The 20084-nt window shown below is 38.9% G+C and overlaps 2 protein-coding genes and 1 long non-coding RNA gene across 3 annotated transcripts in view; 2 read left to right on the top strand and 1 right to left on the bottom strand.

The window, feature by feature from the left end:
* LOC143909787 (uncharacterized) overlaps positions 1 to 20084 on the bottom strand; it is a 279264-nt gene that overhangs the window by 28288 nt on the left and 230892 nt on the right. The window lies entirely within an intron of this gene.
* On the top strand, positions 1894 to 3634 carry LOC143909114 (uncharacterized). The gene is made up of 2 exons (XM_077427015.1): positions 1894 to 2094; positions 2180 to 3634. The coding sequence occupies exons 1-2, from the start codon at positions 1939 to 1941 to the stop codon at positions 3317 to 3319; spliced, it is 1296 nt and encodes a 431-aa protein (XP_077283141.1). The 5' UTR covers positions 1894 to 1938; the 3' UTR covers positions 3320 to 3634.
* Positions 10352 to 12422, top strand: LOC143909748 (uncharacterized). Its single transcript, XM_077427905.1, has 2 exons — positions 10352 to 10531; positions 10617 to 12422. Exons 1-2 carry the CDS (start codon positions 10412 to 10414, stop codon positions 12117 to 12119), a joined length of 1623 nt encoding a protein of 540 aa, XP_077284031.1. The 5' UTR covers positions 10352 to 10411; the 3' UTR covers positions 12120 to 12422.

Raw genomic sequence — 20084 nt, 5'->3', positions numbered from 1 at the left:
GAGCGATGAATGTATCCTTCAGTTCATGACTAAAGGGCGGATAGAGAGCGTGCTTTTTCCAGAAATCACGGCATTTTGGGTCTATTCACAAAGCCAGAGTGCAATAAAAAAAGGTTAGGCGAACCTTTAACAAAGGTTCATCATAAAAATGAACAATGCACAACGAACAATAAACAAAGAACGGCACGCTTCCGGTCCAACCTCTATTCATGACACAACACTGCCTGGGAACACTGCCTAGTTGCCTACCCACAATTAAACATCCACCCTAGACCAGCGGTTCCCGAATGGTGTTCTGCAGAACCTTGGGGTTCCGTAAGAGGCTCTCAGGGGTTCCATTCAAGATTTCCATATTGTAAATCGTTTCACGTTTGATAATATTTAGGTATTGTAATTTTTTTATAAATGGACGTAATTATTATTCAGTTACAGCGAGTGACAAAATATCTTCTTTAAAATATAAAATCGCCTTCTGGATTGAATGTCTTGGACAAAAAAGTTATGACTGTTTTCCGCTACTTCAGCAATTTCTCAAAAAAAATTATCATCTTCCAATCGCTACAGACGTGGAAATAAGTATACGTGAACATTTGACAAACCTGACAACGTCTTTGGAGGAATATTTTCCAGAAAAAAAGATTCAGTTATTGGAAATCGAATGGGTCCGAAATGCATTTAGGATTAGTACCAAACCTTCAACATTGACTGTCTGGAGTATAATTGATATTAAAAATTCATCCACACTCCAACAACTTTTCGAATCAAAAGCTACCACGAACCTCAGCCAATTTTGGTTTGGCCTGAAAAACGAATACCCGGGTATCGCTTAAAAGGGTATCATGGCGTTACTCCCATTTGTGTCAACTTACAGATGCGAGGCTGGGTTTCCAGCTTACGCCTACACGAAAAATAAGTTTAGGAGTAAGTTGAATGCTGCACCAGACCTCCGCATCCAATTGTCAGACATAAAACCTGACTTCAATGTTATTTTAAGGAAAACTATGAAAAGATTTCATTCATCACATTAAATAAATATCTTTTTGTTCCAACTAAATAAATATTTTTATCTTAAAAAGTATTTCTCTTAAAGTCAAACTATACTTAGAAGATGCGGACGGACACCAATCCAAAAAGCCTCAGTATGGTGTGATTTCACGTAAAAAAACAATGTTACAGTTAGTTTACTTCTTACTTAAGCTAAAGTTCCGCCCAAAAATGGTAAACCAAAAAGGGTTTCGTAGCCAAAAGAATTCGGGCACCGCTGCCCTAGATAATGGTTTGAGCTGTCATAAACGAAAAAAGGTCCACGGCCCATTTATTTCGTTAATGGGTCCATGAATGGGGACCAATATTTAAATGTGCTAAAGACACATCTGGTGCCTTCTTCTCATTGAGCTCGGGTGAAAAATATTGCAAAAGTGGTAAAACTTTTCGAAAAAATTAAAGTTTTATACTATTTTGATTTTTGAAAATTTTAATGCCGGGTCGTGACCCGGTGCCGATAAAAGCACCGGGTCGCGACCCGGCATTAAAAGCCCGGTGCCAGCAAGATAAAAAAAAGGGTGCATGGTAAACGGTACATACTCACTTAATTTGCGCGAGCAGGATACAACAGGAACAAGAGGAACAGGCTTTTCCTTCCGTATTCTGCGCGCGCACATTAATATCACACCCAAAAATTCGTCCAATTTTTCATTTTTGGGTGTGACCAGTTTTTTCGTGACCAATTATCGGGTGTGACCAGTTTTAGGGTGTGGCCAGTTTTCTCGTGACCAGTTTTAGTGTGACGGGTGATCACGTGTGACCGATCTACAGCGACCGGTTGTCCTGTGACCGGTTCACATTTGACTAGTAATCACCGAACCAATATATTGTGTGTGGACGCGGCTATTTAGACCAAATATGTCACTGAAAAAAAAGCAAGGCGAGGGCAAGTAGATGTGTTTTTTGTTGTCAGAGTTCAACACAGGGACGATGGAGTGCAGGCTTTGTCTTGGACCAGCTCCGGCCGCATCTTCCGTCTCCATCTTCCGGAGACCAGATCCTCATCCAGAGCGTCTGGAGCAACGCATTCGGACCTGCTGTCAAATTCATGTCGGTGCTGGTTACAGCTTACAATTACATACATATTGTGGTTAACTCTTCTCACCGCTTGAACCTACTTTTTTTCCATCTGCAGGTCAAAAGAGGCGATGGGCTGCCAGACAGGGTGTGTCTTTCGTGTAAGACCAGTCTGGAATTGTTGATCAGCTTTCGAAAGGCTTGTTTACGAAACAACGAATCGTCTCCACTGAGGTTAGACGATCGCTCGAAGATCAAGACTGAAGAAGTTTTATTGGAAGATTTAATATGGGACGATGAGCCTTCGCAATCGACAATTCACCGAAAGAATAGCGAAACGTGCTTAAAGTCGTTTCCCAGTGTATCTGAACTTATTTTACACAAAAGATCACATCCTGGAGAAAAGCTGTTCAAATGTGATATTTGTTTAAAATCATTTATTCGAAAAAAAACACTTTCCAGACATTTAAGAGATCACACGGGTGAAAAGCCTTACAAGTGTGACATTTGTTTAAAATCATTTATTTATAAATGTGGACTTGTGAGACATTTGAGATTTCACACAGGGGAAAAGCCATACAAGTGTGAAATTTGTCTGACATCATTTACTGAAAAATCTAACCTCGATAAACATAAAAAATTTCATGCTGGGATAAAACCACATAAATGTGATATTTGTTTAACATCATTTATTCGAAAAGATGCATTTGTTATACATTTGAGATCTCACACAGGGGAAAAGCCGTACAAGTGTGAAATTTGTCTAAAATCATATACTCAAAAATCTAGCCTCTGGACACATAAAAAATTACATGATGGGATTAAACCACATAAATGTGAAATTTGTCAAAAATCATTTATTCAAAAATGTACACTTGTCGCACATTTAAAAACTCACACGGGTGAAAAGCTTTACAAGTGTGACATTTGTTTAAAATCATTTACTGAAAAATCTAGTCTCAAGAACCATAAAAAATTGCATGCTGGAATAAAACCACACAAATGTGATATTTGTTTAAAATCATTTATTCGAAAAGATACACTTGTCAGACATTTAAGAGATCACACGGGTGAAAAGCCTTACAAGTGTGACATTTGTTTAAAATCATATGTTTGTAAAAATGTACTTGTGAGACATTTGAGAACTCACACAGGGGAAAAGCCATACAAGTGTGAAATTTGTCTTAAATCATTTACTGAAAAATCTAGTCTCGAGAAACATAAAAAATTGCATGCTGGGATAAAACCACACAAATGAGACATTTGTTTAAAATCATTTATTCGAAAAGATACACTTGTGTTACATGTAAGATCTCACACGGGGGGAAACGCCGTACAGGTGTGAAATTTTTTTTAAATCATTACTCGAAAATCTATCCTCTGGTCATATAATAAATTGCATACTGGGATAAATATAAAAAAATTTTATTATATAAATATACTGTTAATATTCTTACATATTAGCTGCATGCGTGCCATGATGTTTCTGGCGCCCCCCCCTCATTGCAGTTTATTTAAATAATTTTAAGAGAAATAATAATTGAAAATTAAATACACAGATCTATTATTTGGCTTACTTGTTTTATTTATTTTAAATGTAATAATTTTTATTTATTGGATGAAATTGTGATGATTTTGGTAAACAAACTTCATCATCCTAAGCCAGAGGTCGGCAAACCGCGGCTCTTTTTCCAAAGTGCTCTGAAATTGTGTCAATTTCAACAGACGGGGTGAAAAGTATGACCGGCGTAAGAAAAGGGTTTGTTACTATTTTGAAACGAAAAATTTATCACGAGGTACTTGCTTACCATCGCATCATGATATTTACTAACACTAAAAGGTAAATGATTATTAGTCGCCCAGCTCCATAAAGAGTTCAAATTTCTCCGAAGGGACCGGTTACCTGACAACTCCTCGGTTTACGGATAATCTGTGAACGAGTTGTCGTGTCACCGAAGGGACCTCACAGTCAGAATCACTCAATTTTCATGAATAATTTGAGGTCATCAGCATATAGTAAAAAAATTGAATCTGAAATTACCTAGCCGATATCATTTATAAAGATTAAAAATAGTAGAGATCCCACTTGATGCTCTGCATCTAGAGATTTAGTAACAAAGTTCGAGAAAGACAAAAGATTAGTAGTTGTAGAGCGTGATGAACGAAAACCATGCTGTTGGTCTATTTATTTATTTATTTATTATATAGAAAATTGCTAATGAATTATTTCACAATTTTACAATAACAATTGCAAACTTAAACTAACAACTATACTCTAACATACTTAACAAAATTATAATAAGTAAATCTAAAATAATATTATGGGGGATGAACGAATGAGACGACTGGCATGTTAATGCGCGTGTTTTATTTATGACAGCTGAAGGCAGAGTGAGTAGCGGCTCTCCGAACCCAGCCGAGTTGGTCCCCACTCGCAGGAAGGCAACCAAACTTGACCATGTCGTATAAGCGAGCCGCCACAGTATAATGACATTAGTAAAACTTTTTAAGTTTTCTTTTATTGAAAATGCATCGATATTACTAGATTGCATTTGGTTATAAATAATTTCTACATGCGGCATTAACTTGTGAAAAAGTTCTGACTAAAATAAAAAATCGTATTCAGTAAATTGGTAGGATCTGTTATTGTTTTATCAGTATTTTCGGAAGAATATTTAAGTTCTTGAAAACATTGGCTCAGCTTCTCTTGATTTTTATACCATCTTAAATACTTAGAGTGACGTGTAGAAGGAAGTGTAGAAAGGTAGAAAGTGTAAGAGGTGTAGAAAGAAAGACAAAAGGTGCAGAAGAAATGAGGAAAAGTGAGGAGCGTGTCGAGAAGAAATGTGTATAGCACTGTTGGGAGTGCAGTACGGACCAAGCTTCTAGCTGCCCCCGCGCCCCTCCTTCGCCCACTCGAGCAATTCCATCGAAAATCGTACTGCACAAAATCATAAACGATGCCTCACTTTCTGATATTAGAACCGCGATGTATGGTCATTATTGGATGTATCGGTGTGCGGGCGAGCTTAATACACGCTTAAATAGTATTGATATTTTCATATAATATACATACATTTACGTTTATAATAATATTAAATTTTTCTCAATTTCCTTGGGGGTGCTGCAGTGCCGCAGTGCGTATGGACGAGCCGCCACTGGTTACATGTAAGATCTCACACGGGGGGAAACGCCGTACAGGTGTGAAATTTTTTTAAAATCATTACTCGAAAATCTATCCTCTGGTCATATAATAAATTGCATACTGGGATAAATATAAAAAAATTTTATTATATAAATATACTGTTAATATTCTTACATATTAGCTGCATGCGTGCCATGATGTTTCTGGCGCCCCCCCCTCATTGCAGTTTATTTACATAATTTTAAGAGAAATAATAATTGAAAATTAAATACACAGATCTATTATTTGGCTTACTTGTTTTATTTATTTTAAATGTAATAATTTTTATTTATTGGATTTACTGCAAACCGCGGCTCTTTTTCCAAAGTGCTCTGAAATTGTGTCAATTTCAACAGACGGGGCGAAAAGTATGACCGGAGTAAGAAAAGGTGTTCGAGCTGAAAGCCCTCATGGGAGTTGGTTGTCCTCTCACGGCACCGGCCATTTTTCCCTCTGTTTTTGCACCGACCATTTGTCAGTCGCTCTAGATTCTCCCACGGGTCCGGACGCCAGATGTAACGTCTCTCGTAAAAGCCGGCCTCGAACTAAGCCCCGAACTCTAACCCCGTGATCCGCGAGTCTGAGTCTGATCACGGCGAGCGCTCATTGGCATAATAGAAGAAGAAGAAGAAGAGGAGTATGGCTTCTTCCATAGTCGTGCCTATGGCCGAGGACTCGCGAGGCCAGCTCGACCACGTGCTCGACCCAAGCCTCGAACACGGCGAGCTCTCAGACGCCGACCGAGAAGGTGTTGGCGTGGCTGGTCTACCCTTCCTGACCAGCCACAGCCACAGCCACAGCCACAGCCACAGCCATAAAGGGGCAGAGGCGTCGAGCAACTCCCCGGCTCGGCCATCAACTCATCAATAAAAACGAGATCATAACTAGAGCCCGGAATCTGAAGGGGCTGTTTATTGTTAACCTTTCCTTACCGGTGATAGAAACATAGTCGACATTTACTCTAATTGTGTGAATATCTCTGTAAATATACTAAATACAGAGTTCATATTTTGGGTATTCCTCGGCAATACATTAATGTATTAGATAGAATTATTATAATATACACGTATTTATCTAACGCAACAGAAAAAAATATTTTATCGAAGAATCGGGCATAATGCACAAATGCAGTGTGTGTTATTACGTTTTTTCCTTCAGTCGTGTCCCATTCTCGGTGCGCGCGTGTTGTTTTTTCGTTTCGGAGCTTTTTTGTACCGTGTGGACCAGCACTTTATTTGTGTTTCTTGATTATTATATAGTAAATACGGTAGTAATTATTTAATGTTATTTTTTTTTAATTTGCTATGCTACATTGTATATTATATTTATATTTTCAAAGACAATTTTAATTTTAGAAAAAAATGGCTGAAAGAAATTTGATGAATGAAGAGGAATATGATAGCGATCTCGATTTTGAAATAAATGATAATTTTACTGATACGGAAGATTTTATTGAAGATATGGAAGATACAGATTCGGAATTAGAGGCCAGTGAAAATGAAGACGAAGAAGTGTATACATCGAATCATGGATTTCAATGGAATTCATTACCACCATCATCCTCAAGACGTAGAGAGTGCAATATTGTTACCGAAAATTCAGGACTTATAAATGGTAGCACTACTGTAAATACTATTAGAGAAATGTTCTCTTTGTTTATAAATTCAAATATGGTGAGAGAAATATGTGAACAAACGAAGCGTCAGTTACATCGTACATCCACGAAAATTATCGAGCCGATATTGGCAGAAGAATTGCTTGCATTCATTGGAATAATGCTTGCGTCTGGCAGAAATAGGACCCGAAAATTAAGCTTAAATGAATTGTGGACTAATGACAGCGCTTTTTGCCAACCATTTTTTACGGCATCTATGTCTTGGGATAGGTTCATCACAATATTCAGTCAAATTCGTTTTGACGACAAAGAAACCAGACAAGAAAGAATACACGTGTCGTCTGATAAATTAGAACCTATCAGGACAATTTTTAATGAATTTGTAGAAGAATGTAAACGTAATTATTCTCCAAGTTGCAACATTACTGTGGATGAACGTTTGGCTACCTATAGAGGCAATTGCCCATTCCGCGTATATATGAAGTCGAAACCCGGTAGATATGGAATAAAAATGTGGGTATCGGCAGCTCTTCATACTCTTCAACAGCATATATATTAAATATACAGGTTTATACAGGTATGGTTAATAATTGCCGAGAGATAAATCAAGGGAATCGTGTAGTGATGGATTTAGTTCAACCGCAATATGGCACCAATAGAGGTGTAACAACGGACAACTTTTTTACTTCGGTGGCATTAGCTGATAGCCTTTTAGATAAAGGGCTAACTCTAACTGGCACCCTACGTAAAAATAAACGGGAAATTCCCAAAGAATTTTTACCATCGAAACATAGACTTTTACACAGTAGCTTGTTTGGTTTTACATCAACCAAGACATTAGTTTCGTATGTGCCAAAAAAAAATAAAGCAGTTTTGCTATTGTCTACTCAATTTCATGACAGTGAAGTGAGTTACGAAAATAATAATTTTTAGTCATGAAGAAAAGAAGCCGGAAATAATAATGTTTTATAATAAAACAAAAGGCGCAGTAGATACCGGCGATAAAATGACAAGTGAGTATTCTTGTGCAAGATCAACAAGAAGATGGCCTTTTAGAGTGTTTATGGAGATGCTGGATATAGCTGCGCTAAATGCATATTTGCTATGGGCGCAGAAATATCCAGAATGGAAGGCGAATAACAGAAGTCGACGAAAATTATTTATTAGAGAACTTAGTTTGGAATTAGCTATGCCCAATATTGTAAGGAGAAAAAAAAGTACAGTAAAATTCCATAAACAACAACAGGATGCTATTGATATGGTTATATCGCAGTATGATCGACAATCACTAGAAGCACATTCCACTAACATTCCGCAAGAAGGCATATCGGAGAATACATCTACCATTTCTAGAGTGCAAACGAGAAACTGTAGATTCTGCCCTTATCCAATGATAAAAAAAGAACTCGGCTATTGTGCTATATCTGTCAAAAGCCTGTTTGTATAACGCACAGAATTGAACAAAAAATTATTTCATGCTCTGATTGTTATGTAATGGACACAAATATTTAATTTTATTGTTATTCGGTTTTCGTACATTTTTGATGCTATTGTTCTTTACTTACATTTACATAAAATTTATATTTTTATCATTCATGTGAATTTTGTAATTGTCTACTTGTATTATAGCAAGGATGAATACTTATATTTATCAATTAATTATTATTATTATTGTCTTATATTTTTTTTATTTACGTTTACTTCTCATTTTTTTTTATCAATTTATGTATTTGTGTATTAAAATTATTATTGTGAAAATAAATACATAAAAAGTACATATAAATATATTTTATTTTATTTGATGAAAAAATTGAATATATTTTTACGCATAGGTTTTGAATCATCGCGTAATTCTGGCGGATGTGGCGTGATCACTGATCAGCGAGTCGCGGAGTGGGGGCCTAGTGTTCGTCCTCACTTGGAGATGGGCGGCCCTCTTGGATTGTCGTTCACGCGTCTTCAATTTCATGCTTTTTAGATCGTTTTTAGCAGTATATTACCAATATTGATACATATATATTCATTTATATAGATACGGACTATTACTATAGTCATGAATAGAAGGAAAAATGGTTAAATATTCATATTTATCCGACTTTAAAATCACGAATTTCTAGAACGACTGAGTCGACATCACCGCTGCACGCGTAATTTTTTAGCACCGTAAGGGAAAGGTTAAAGGTTTTCCGAACCTTTTTTACAAAGGACTTACAACAATTGAACAATAGGCGGCACGTTTCCGGCCCCTTCAGATTCCGACCTCTAATCATAACCGTTACTCTTTTGTATAATTCCCCCACCCCGCACCGTTCCAGAGCAAGCTGATCGAGACGACGACACATACACAGCCACTGGTCATACACATACATGGTAATTGGACTATTCGTCACATTGGGGTGGTCACAAAGACAATTTTTGCCATGAAAATCGCGAATACACAATATTTGGCACTCAAGTTCTCGTTAGTATGATGGACTTTTCGGCTGCCAGATGTTCCGTTATAGAGATTTTAGTGACTTTGTGACGAGTAATTTGTGACCAGTAATCACCGAACCCACATACATACAGCCTCTGCAGCTATCGTTCAAAAGGGATTGTCGCTACATATTTTGAAACGAAAAATGGTTACACGACAATTGGTGCAAGTTCAAAAGTTTCAACGACAAAATGTACCCGAAAATTAGTACTCTGACAATATCACCCCCTCCCCTGACTTCCAACGAGTTTGTTACCTGTAACTTCACGCAGCTTCCATACAAGCGTCAGCCGCTGAAGACCGACCAGATGACACATCAATAGACGAGCAGAGTAATCAGCAACCTTCACGATAAACATTCAGTATCCCAGGTTAGTTCACGTTTCTTCATACCGCGATTCCCTGGAAGGACGACGTATCCGCCACCTGGTCTTCCACCGCGAGATCGGTGTAAGCGCGCAAAACCGTTACGTTACAGTTTAGAATTTATAAAGTTCCAAAATAATTTTGAATATTAGATAGGGTTGAGAGCCCCTGACATTTAAACTAATTCAATAAAATCCGCGATATATATAATAGAATTAAAAGTTACTTTTCCATTAAAAATCGAAAATTTTCGATACGGTAGTGGAATTTTGAACATTTTGTCGCGTGGACATATTGGCAATGAACTAATTGTCGGGTACATTGTGTCGTTGAACCTTTTGGAAGTAAACCAATATACCCGTGTATAATTTATGTACGTTAAAGCATTTTCGCTCTCAAAATAAATCTCAATCGGTGTACTGTGGAAATTTAGCTCTTATTCATTGTACTGTTGAAATTACCGATCGTTTATTATATTCTAATGATCATTTAGAATAAGTTTCTGATCAAGTTTATAATTCACTACTGATAAATTTTTCATTTTTTTACTGACCAATTTTGGAATTAGAAACTAACCAAATAATTTGTGGCCTAACATTTCTGTGGTATAACTACATAGTACCACATTTAGACCAAATATGTCACAAAAAAAAGCAAGGCGAGGGCAAGTCGATCTGGTTTTTTGTTGTCAGAGTTCAACACAGGGACGATGGAGTGCAGGCTTTGTCTTGGACCAGCTCCGGCCGCATCTTCCGTCTCCATCTTCCGGCGACCAGATCCTCATCCAGAGCGTCTGGAGCAACGCATTCGGACCTGCTGTCAAATTCATGTCGGTGCTGGTTACAGCTTACAATTACATACATATTGTGGTTAACTCTTCTCACCGCTTGATCCTAATTTTTTTCCATCTGCAGGTCAAAAGAGGCGATGGGCTGCCAGACAGGGTGTGTCTTTCGTGTAAGACCAGTCTGGAATTGTTGATCAGCTTTCGAAAGGCTTGTTTTCGTAACAACGAATCGTCTCAACTGAGGTTAGACGATTGTTTGAAGATCAAGACTGAAAAAGTTTTATTGGAAGATTTAATATGGGACGATGAGCCTTCACAATCGACAATTCACCGAAAGAATAGTGAAATGTGCTTAAAGTCATTTCCGAGTGAATCTGAAATTAATTTACTCAAAAAATCACATCCTGGGGAAAAGCTGTTCAAATGTGATATTTGTTTAAAATCATTTATTCGAAAAAATGGACTTGTGTCACATTTGAGATCTCACACGAGTGAAAAACTTTACAAGTGTGACATTTGTTTAAAATCATTTAGTCATAAATCTAACCTCGAAGCACATAAAAATATTCATGCTGGGATAATACCACATAAATGTGACATCTGTCTAAAATCATTTATTTTTCAATGTAAACTTGTGTCACATTTAAGATCTCACACGGGGGAAAAGCCTTACAAGTGTGAAATTTGTCTGGAATCATTTACTCAAAAATCTAGCCTCGGGACACATCAAAAATTGCATACTGGAATAAAACCACACAAGTGTGACATTTGTTTAAAATCATTTATTCGAAAAGATGGACTTGTGTCACATTTGAGAACTCACACGGGGGAAAAGCCCTACAAGTGTGAAATTTGTCTGGAATCATTTACTGAAAAATCTAGCCTCGGGAAACATAAAAAATTGCATGCTGGAATAAAACCACACAAGTGTGACATTTGTTTAAAATCATTTATTCAAAAAGATGGACTTGTGTCACATTTGAGATCTCACACGGGGGAAAAGCCTTACAAGTGTGAAATTTGTCTGGAATCATTTAGTCATAACTCTAGCCTCGGGACACATAAAAAATTGCATGCTGGAATAAAACCACACAAGTGTGACATTTGTTTAAAATCATTTATTCGAAAAGTTGAACTTGTGTCACATTTGAGATCTCACACGGGGGAAAAGCCATACAAGTGTGAAATTTGTCATAAATCATTTAGTCATAAATCTAACCTCGAAGCACATAAAAAAATTCATGCTGGGATAAAACCACATAAATGTGACATCTGTTTAAAATCATTTATTTCTCAAAGTAAACTTGTGTCACATTTGGGATCTCACACGGGGGAAAAGCCTTACAAGTGTGAAATTTGTCTAAAATCATTTAGTCACAAATTTAGCCTCGAAGCACATAAAAAAATTCATGCTGGGATAAAACCACATAAATGTGACATTTGTTTAAAATCATTTATTTCTCAAAGTAAACTTGTGTCACATTTGAGATCTCACACGGGGGAAAAGCCTTACAAGTGTGAAATTTGTCTGAAATCATTTAAACAAAAATCTAGCCTCGGAACACATAACAAATTGCATGCTGGAATAAAACCTCACAAATTCGACATTTGTTTAAAATCATTTATTTGAAAAGATAAACTTGTGATACATTTAAGATCTCACACGAGTGGAAACTCTTTACAAGTGTGAAATTTGTTTAAAATCATTTTTTCGAAAATGTAGCCTCTGGTCATATAATAAATTGCATGGGATATACATATATAAAAAAAAATTATTATATAAATATACTGTTAATATTCTTACATATTGAGTGCATGCGTGCCATGATGTTCCTGGCGCCCCCCCTCACATGACATTTCTCCTCATTGCAGTTTACTTAAATAATTTTAAGAGAAATAATAATTGAAAATTAAATACACATCTATTATTTGGCTTACTTGTTTTATTTATTTTAAATGTAATAATTTTTATTTATTGGATGAAATTGAGATAATTTAAGAGGTAACAAGGTACGTTTGTTATCAAGAGGACACATTTCGCTTCCTTATTAACACAGATTAAAACATTTCTCCTTGAGAACACTATCCAGAACTAACCGATAACACTGAGCAACAAAAAATCACGTTTTTGAGTTACCAAAGCGGAGACTAGCCAATCTTTACTAAGTTTGACCCACTGAATTCGAATATGAAATTGATTTTTGTTGGTGGGTGATCCTTTACGAGATATGAGCGTTTAAAAAAATCCGCGATTTTTACAGTTTTTTGGCTTTTGCAGTCTTTAACTCAAAATTTAGGATTGTTACGCTCAAAGTGAGTATTGGAATCAATAGTCAGATATTTTTCCTATTAATTGTTATATTTCATTGCTTTAAAATACTTGTAATTAATTGTTTAGCGAATTTTAAAAGTCAAAAATATATTTTTTTTTACGGATTTTTTTTCCGTGCTATTTTTCATTCATTTGGCAAATTTTTTATTTCACCACGTTTATAAGGATTGGTTTTCTATCTCAATATTTTTTTTTTATCTAAACGTACTAACTAAAGCGGTAATTGCAATTTAAATGCTTTCGTTGTATATATGGTTGTATCGCGTAATATGTTAGGTGCAAGCGAGATGGCATGTAGTCCGACCGCTGTACTCTGTGTACGCTCATATCTCGTAAACGATCACCCACCAAAAAAAATCAATATCATATTCGAATTCAGTGGGTCAAACTTAGTAAAAATTGGCTAGTCTCCGCTCTGGTATTTTTTTTTTTTGCTCAGTGTAATCAGTGGTGGATCGAAAAATTTTATTTCATGATAGAAATTACGTCTCATCTAAATCAGTTTAATCCTAAACTACAGGGGATGGAAACCCAAATTTGTCGATGCTAGAAGAAACGGATACCTAACTTACAATTTAATTTTTATTAATAAATAAGATCATTAGTAAATATGATATCGTGTTGTATTCCGTGTTCCTATAGTTTAATTAAGACTTTGTGGGAATCTCGTCACATTCATCAAAACATTTACTGCGACGCAGAATACATTCCCAAAACCAGTCGAAGCACACCTGCAGCCATTATATTAAACTCAAGCGGAACGGTGCCAAATCCTTCGAGAATGTTCCACCCCTCACACTCGAGCGGAACAAAACCAGTCGAAGCACACCTGCAGCCATTATATTAAACTCAAGCGGAACGGTGCCAAATCCTTCGAGAATGTTCCACCCCTCACACTCGAGCGGAACAACACCAGTCGAAGCACGCCGCCGCCATTAAACTACATCGAGCGGAACGGCGCCAATCGTTCCAGAAAAGTCCACCCCATCGACAAAAGCGCATTCCTCGCTTACGCATCAACAACCACCACCATGGGTCAACACACATGTACCCCGCCTACATTGGTGACCCCGACGTGATCTGAACTACGCAGCCTTCACAGCAGCCCACAGCGCTGTCAACACTCAGTACCCCGCCTACATTGGTGACCCCTATCTTAGAACTACGCAGCCTTCATAGCAGTCAACAGCGCAGTCAACACGGCAGCCCACAGTGCAGCCTCCACAACAACCAACAGCCGCCATGACAGTAGTCAACAGCGCAGTCAACACAGCAGCCCACATCGCAGCCTACATAGCAGCCCACATCGCAGCCTACATAGCAGCCCACATCGCAGCCTACATAGCAGCCCACATCGCAGCCTACATAGCAGCCCACATCGCAGCCTACATAGCAGCCCACATCGCAGCCTACATAGCAGCCCACATCGCAGCCTACATAGCAACCGCAGACTTCACGCAACCGCAGCCTTCAACGCAGTCTACAACGCAGCCCTCAACGCAAACTTCAAACGAAAACGCTACATGTCCCCACAACTAGTAACCATGTCAAACAACTCTGCAGCTTTCGCCACAGCAAGACGCAACCCGGAGACAACAACCAAATGGATCCACTACTGTTGATCCGCCAGCACCGCTCATCACACCTTCGATGAGTCATCACCTCGATGAGCCCCTGCAGGACGCCGCAGCCTGCACAACAGCACCGTCCAGACCGTCGCAAACCTTCACTACCATTGTAACGACCGCAACAGTAACATGGTGTGAAAGTACATATTGACCAGCTACCAACACAACCCGCTGTTGAGTCAACCCACTCCAGCACAACCGGCGAAACAAATCGCCACTGAGCCAACTAGCTCCAACACAACACAGCCGCTGTCGAGACAACTAACTCCAGCACAACCAGCAAAACGCCTGCACAACAACACCGTCCAGACCACCAACCTTCACTATCAACGTAGCCTAGACAGAATAAGCAACATGGTAGAAAAGAACAACTCGGACTGGTACACAACCAACGAAGACCAGCACTCAACGCACTTCGTCAACCAACGTTCTTCACGCAAGACCCGCTGCCGAGACAACTAACTCCAGCACAACCAGCAAAACAGTCACGCGAATGACTCCAGCTCAACCCTCATCACTCCACACGAGAGAAATCATCACCACGATGAAACCACGCAGAACACAGCAGCCTGCACAACAGCACCATCCAAGCCATCACAAACCTTCACTACCAACGCAGCTCGCCCAAAATAAGCAACCTGGTAGAGAAAAAGACTTGGACCGGCATGAAACACAAGACCCGCTGCGAGACAACTTTCTCCAGCACAACCGGACAAACAACGACGCCACCGAGTCAACAGACTCCAATACATCAAGATTCCCACAAAATCACACACATCGCTAACGCTCACCAGAGAGCTAATGATCTTAATAAATAAGATCATTAGTAAATATGATATCGTGTTGTATTCCGTGTTCCTATAGTTTAATTAAGACTTTGTGGGAATCTCGTCACATTCATCAAAACATTTACTGCGACGCAGAATACATTCCCAAAACCAGTCGAAGCACACCTGCAGCCATTATATTAAACTCAAGCGGAACGGTGCCAAATCCTTTGAGAATGTTCCACCCCTCACACTCGAGCGGAACAACACCAGTCGAAGCACACCTGCAGCCATTATACTAAACTCAAGCGGAACGCCCCTACCAGTCGAGCGGAAACAAACCAGTCGAAACACGCCGCCGCCATTAAACTACATCGAGCGGAACGGCGCCAATCGTTCCAGAAAAGTCCACCCCATCGACAAAAGCGCATTCCTCGTTTACGCATCAACAACCACCACCATGGGTCAGGTGATTCCAGAAACACTATAAAAGGAGGTACAACCCAAACAACGCCAGTCGACCCACAGCAGCAAGCGTCGACACACAGCACCAGACCAGTCGACCCACAGCAGCAAGCGTCGACACACAGCACCAGACCAGTCGACCCACAGCAGCAAGCGTCGACACACAGCAGCAGACCAGAGACCTTCTGAACATAGCCGAACGACGAGCCAACAACACACTGCCGCATCTAGAGACCTTCTGAACATAGCCGAACGCCGAGCCAGCAATACACTGCCGCATCCAGAGACCTTCTGAACATAGCTGAATGTCGAGCCAGCGACACTCTACCATATCCAGAGACCGCTGAACGACATACTTTTGCCCAAATATAATACCTTTGTACAACCATAGACAAACAATAAAACTTTATAAAAACAAGCACAACAGTGTTTCGTTAGGCTGGGATACGGTCAACACACAGTACCCCGCCTACAACTTAAAACTTTAATTTTAATAAACAGTGTACTTACCTATGTATATATTCGTTGAACTGTTAAATATTCTGTACTCTTATTCGTTGTACTGTTGAAATTACTGATCGTTTATTATATTCTACAGATTATAGTGTAGGAATCCCGATTCACCTCAATCGAAACATCTATTCCGATGGAGGATACATTTCACACGCTCAACCATTGACGTTATCTCGAGTCGAGAAACTTCCACCCCAAAAAAATTAAGCGGAACGACGCGAAGTCGAAGACCACGTGCATCCATTAAAGTGCAGCTGTACAAACAACAACTACATTGTAACCCATTGAACAAACTCCCTGGAACAAAGGGTGATAAAAACTAAATCGACGACACATATTCGAGAATGTTCCATCCTAACAAATCAAACGGAGCGAACCGTATTCCGTGCACACGAGCCGCATACAGCGGATCACTATATAAACCCGCACAGCGGGCTCAACAGTCAGTCAACACACAGCAGCAGACCATGATACACCAACAACCAGTCAGCTAGAAGCAGCCGACCAGAAACAGAGCCAAACTCACTCAACCTGCACTTCCTCTATTGTTACTACGTACATAGATAAAGTAAAAAGAAATGTTGATTCATTCCAAATATTTGAAAATACACATATAATTTGATAGTGTTTAATGTGATGAAAATGTCTATATTTTTATACACCTAAACGCATCATAACATTATGGACTCGTTATTAAATAATTATTTAAAAAGCATAATTTTCAACAATAACCATAGAACGGGAGATGTTAGTGGTTACCTTTAAAAGGGCAATTTTTTCGAGAATTGCTTCTGCGAATCGTAAACAATGTAATACTTTAATTATGGGAATAGCCGAAAAAAATTATTCGAGTTCCGCGAACGAAGATATGGGTGAACGAATGGTCTGTGAAAGAAATGGCCGCATACGTAATGGCTAGAGCGCCGCGTCAATATACGAGCTATCGGTGAACAAACGGTCTGTGAAAGAGATGGCCGCATACGTAATGGCTAGCGCGCCGCGTCAGTAAACGAAATCTTGGTGAACACGTGGCTGAGAAAGAGATGGCCGTATACGTAATGCCTGGAGCGCATTCTCGGTTTACGGAAAATCTGTGAACGAGTTGTCGTGTCACCCTTTGGTATCCCATTCTTCACGTGTTTCATTTTCATGTACATACATTACTTCCTCCTGAATTGAATCCGTTAAAAATATATTGATGTTACTTAAATATGCAATAGTTACTCATTCCCATTTGAGTACATCATTGAGAAGCATCCATGAAAAAACATCATATTTCGCGATTAGAACAGACCACTGTTCCAAATATTTAATTCCAACTTTAAAGAAATTATCCTCTTCTTCATCAAACACTTTTAATTATGTTATCGTAATTTCTTTGCATTTCTTCAGTTTGTTGTAGGTTTGTTTTGCTTGTAAACCTATGCATTTACTAGTTTGCATGCATCTTTCTATTAATTGTTTTTTGTACCTTCTAAAATATTTTTTACTTCTATTATAGTTATAAAAGCTTTTTAATTTGCTTTTCAAAAAAAAACATTTGACTGTGTCCAAAAGTGGTGTAAAGTTCTGACAAAGGATTTTTAAAGAAATCAATTGTCGCTTTTGGAGCATTTTCTTATTTTAAGAAAAAGTCTTTCAACGCCTCCCACATACTTAGTATCCTTGTAATTGCTGGAAGGAGTGATAACCATCTACTTCTTGTGCAAACCCACTTAATTATATATTATCGGAAAGATATATTTTTAAATAATATCTATGGAAAACTAGGACAAATATCCTTGTAAAGGGGACACTGGGACGCAATCCTCAAAACGGGGACATGTCCCCGTAAACTGGGACGTATGGCAACCCTAGCCTACAGCCAACGCTATCGAAGAACAAATTGAAAAACTATGAAAATTTGAAAGAGGCAACAACTCATATTAAAAAACAGGAAATTTTATGTATATTGGGGGACTTCAATGCGAAGGTAGGAAACATCCAGACAGATGTCACTGGGAAATTTGGTCTGGGTGAAAGGAATGAAAGAGGAGACCGTTTAAGGTCTGTTCATACTTAACAGCACTGCACGGCTTCAGCACTGCACGACTCCGTTTCAAATATGTCATTTTATTACATTTCTATTCATATCTACCTACACGTAGCGGTCACGTCACGTTCACAGCACTTTGGCCGAGTGCAAGGCAAAATCGGCTTACTTATACGGCGCAATATTGCTTACGTCGTATTGTCGAGTTCTTACAATAATGAATGCATACACGTGCATTCGTAGCTACGCGTCAGAATACAAGTCAGCAAAAATGTTTCGGCGTTTATCGAACGAAAAATCATGCAAAATCGCGTTGTTGTTGGAAGAAGAAGCTCAAGAAGACAATAAAAAAAGCACGGAGGCGTTTTGATGTGCATCCCATGTTAAAAAATAGAAAAACCGAAGGAGAATTTTGGACACTGTATAAGGAGCTTGTGGATGATGGACAATTTTTTTTTAAATATTTCCGTATGAACCGATACCAATTTGAAACAATACTGGATAAAATAAAAACACAAATCATCAAAAAATCTACAAAATTTAAGGAAGCATTGTCAAAAAGTCATTGTCAGTGCCAAAACCATGTCGAAAGATTGAACAGCTGTCAACTGTCACTATCGATAATTGGTGCAAAACAGCAAAGCGGCAGACTCGTGGCACGTAATTCGCTTGTATATCTCCACGATGGCCAAAAAGACGGATACGATACGTTGACGGATGTTGCTGTAAGGTATGAACAGGAAATGTCGGGTACTGCTGTAAGCCTGCCGTGGCGTAAACGTGACGGTTGATATGAACACACCCATACAAAATGTACCAAAGAATACTTTTCGTACGGCCGTGTAGGCGGGGTAGGAAGTGTTGACCATATCCCAGCCTAACGAAACACTGTTGTGCTTGTTTTAAGTTGTTTTATTGTTTGCCTAAATATTTTACAAGTGTATTAGAATATTTGAGGAAGTTTTCTCGAAGCGGCTATTGGCTGTTGTCTTGGTGTCGTGATGCCGGTGGATCTGCAATGTGTCGTTGCTCTGGATCCGGCTATGTTCAGATGTCTCTGGATATGGCAGTGTGTTGCTGGCTCGGCATTCGGCTATGTTCAGAAGGTCTCTGGATATGGCAGTGTGTTGCTGGCTCGGCATTCGGCTGAGTTGCAAGCGTTCTTCCAATGTAGGGTAGTGTAGTGGTAGTGTCGACTCTTGTTGCTGTGGGTCGACTGAAGTTGTTTGGGGTGGACCTCCTTTTATATTGTTTTTGGGGATCCACGTGACCTGTGTTTGGCGATTGATTCCGAGAAGTGCACGTGGTGTTTACGTTTGCAAGTTATGCGAGGAATGTGGTTTGTTGTTTAGGGTGGACGTTTCTCGAATGTTTGGCGTCGTTCCACTCGATTTAGTTTAATGGATGCAGGTGTTCTTTGTGTCGTTCTGATTGGTTTGTTGGGGTGGAATATGCTCGAATGTTTGGCGTCGTTCCACTCGATTTGGTTTAATGGATGCAGGTGTTCTTCGACTTGAGATGACGTCAATGGTTGAGCGTGAGAAATGTATTCTCCGTCGCACTAGATGTTTCGATGGCGATGACGAGATTCCTACAGCCGGATACCTGCTGAAGTCGGTACGTGCCGACTAGGTATGAACAGACCTTTAATCGTATTTTGCCAAGAAAACAATCTTATCGAAACGAATACGTGGTTAGATCTTCCTAAACGTAATTTATATACGTGGAAGTCACCACAAGACGATTACAATGACAGGATAATTGTAACCAAATTGATTATATAATTATAAATAAAAGGTTTCGCAACGCAATATATGCGGTGAAAACGTACCCTGGCGCTAATGCTAAATCAGATCAT

Source organism: Arctopsyche grandis, chromosome 3 (genome assembly GCF_051622035.1).
Source record: "Arctopsyche grandis isolate Sample6627 chromosome 3, ASM5162203v2, whole genome shotgun sequence".
Lineage (NCBI taxonomy): Eukaryota > Metazoa > Arthropoda > Insecta > Trichoptera > Hydropsychidae > Arctopsyche > Arctopsyche grandis.
The sequence above is the reverse complement of the archived record's forward strand: the minus strand, read 5'-3'. Positions and strand labels throughout refer to the sequence as shown.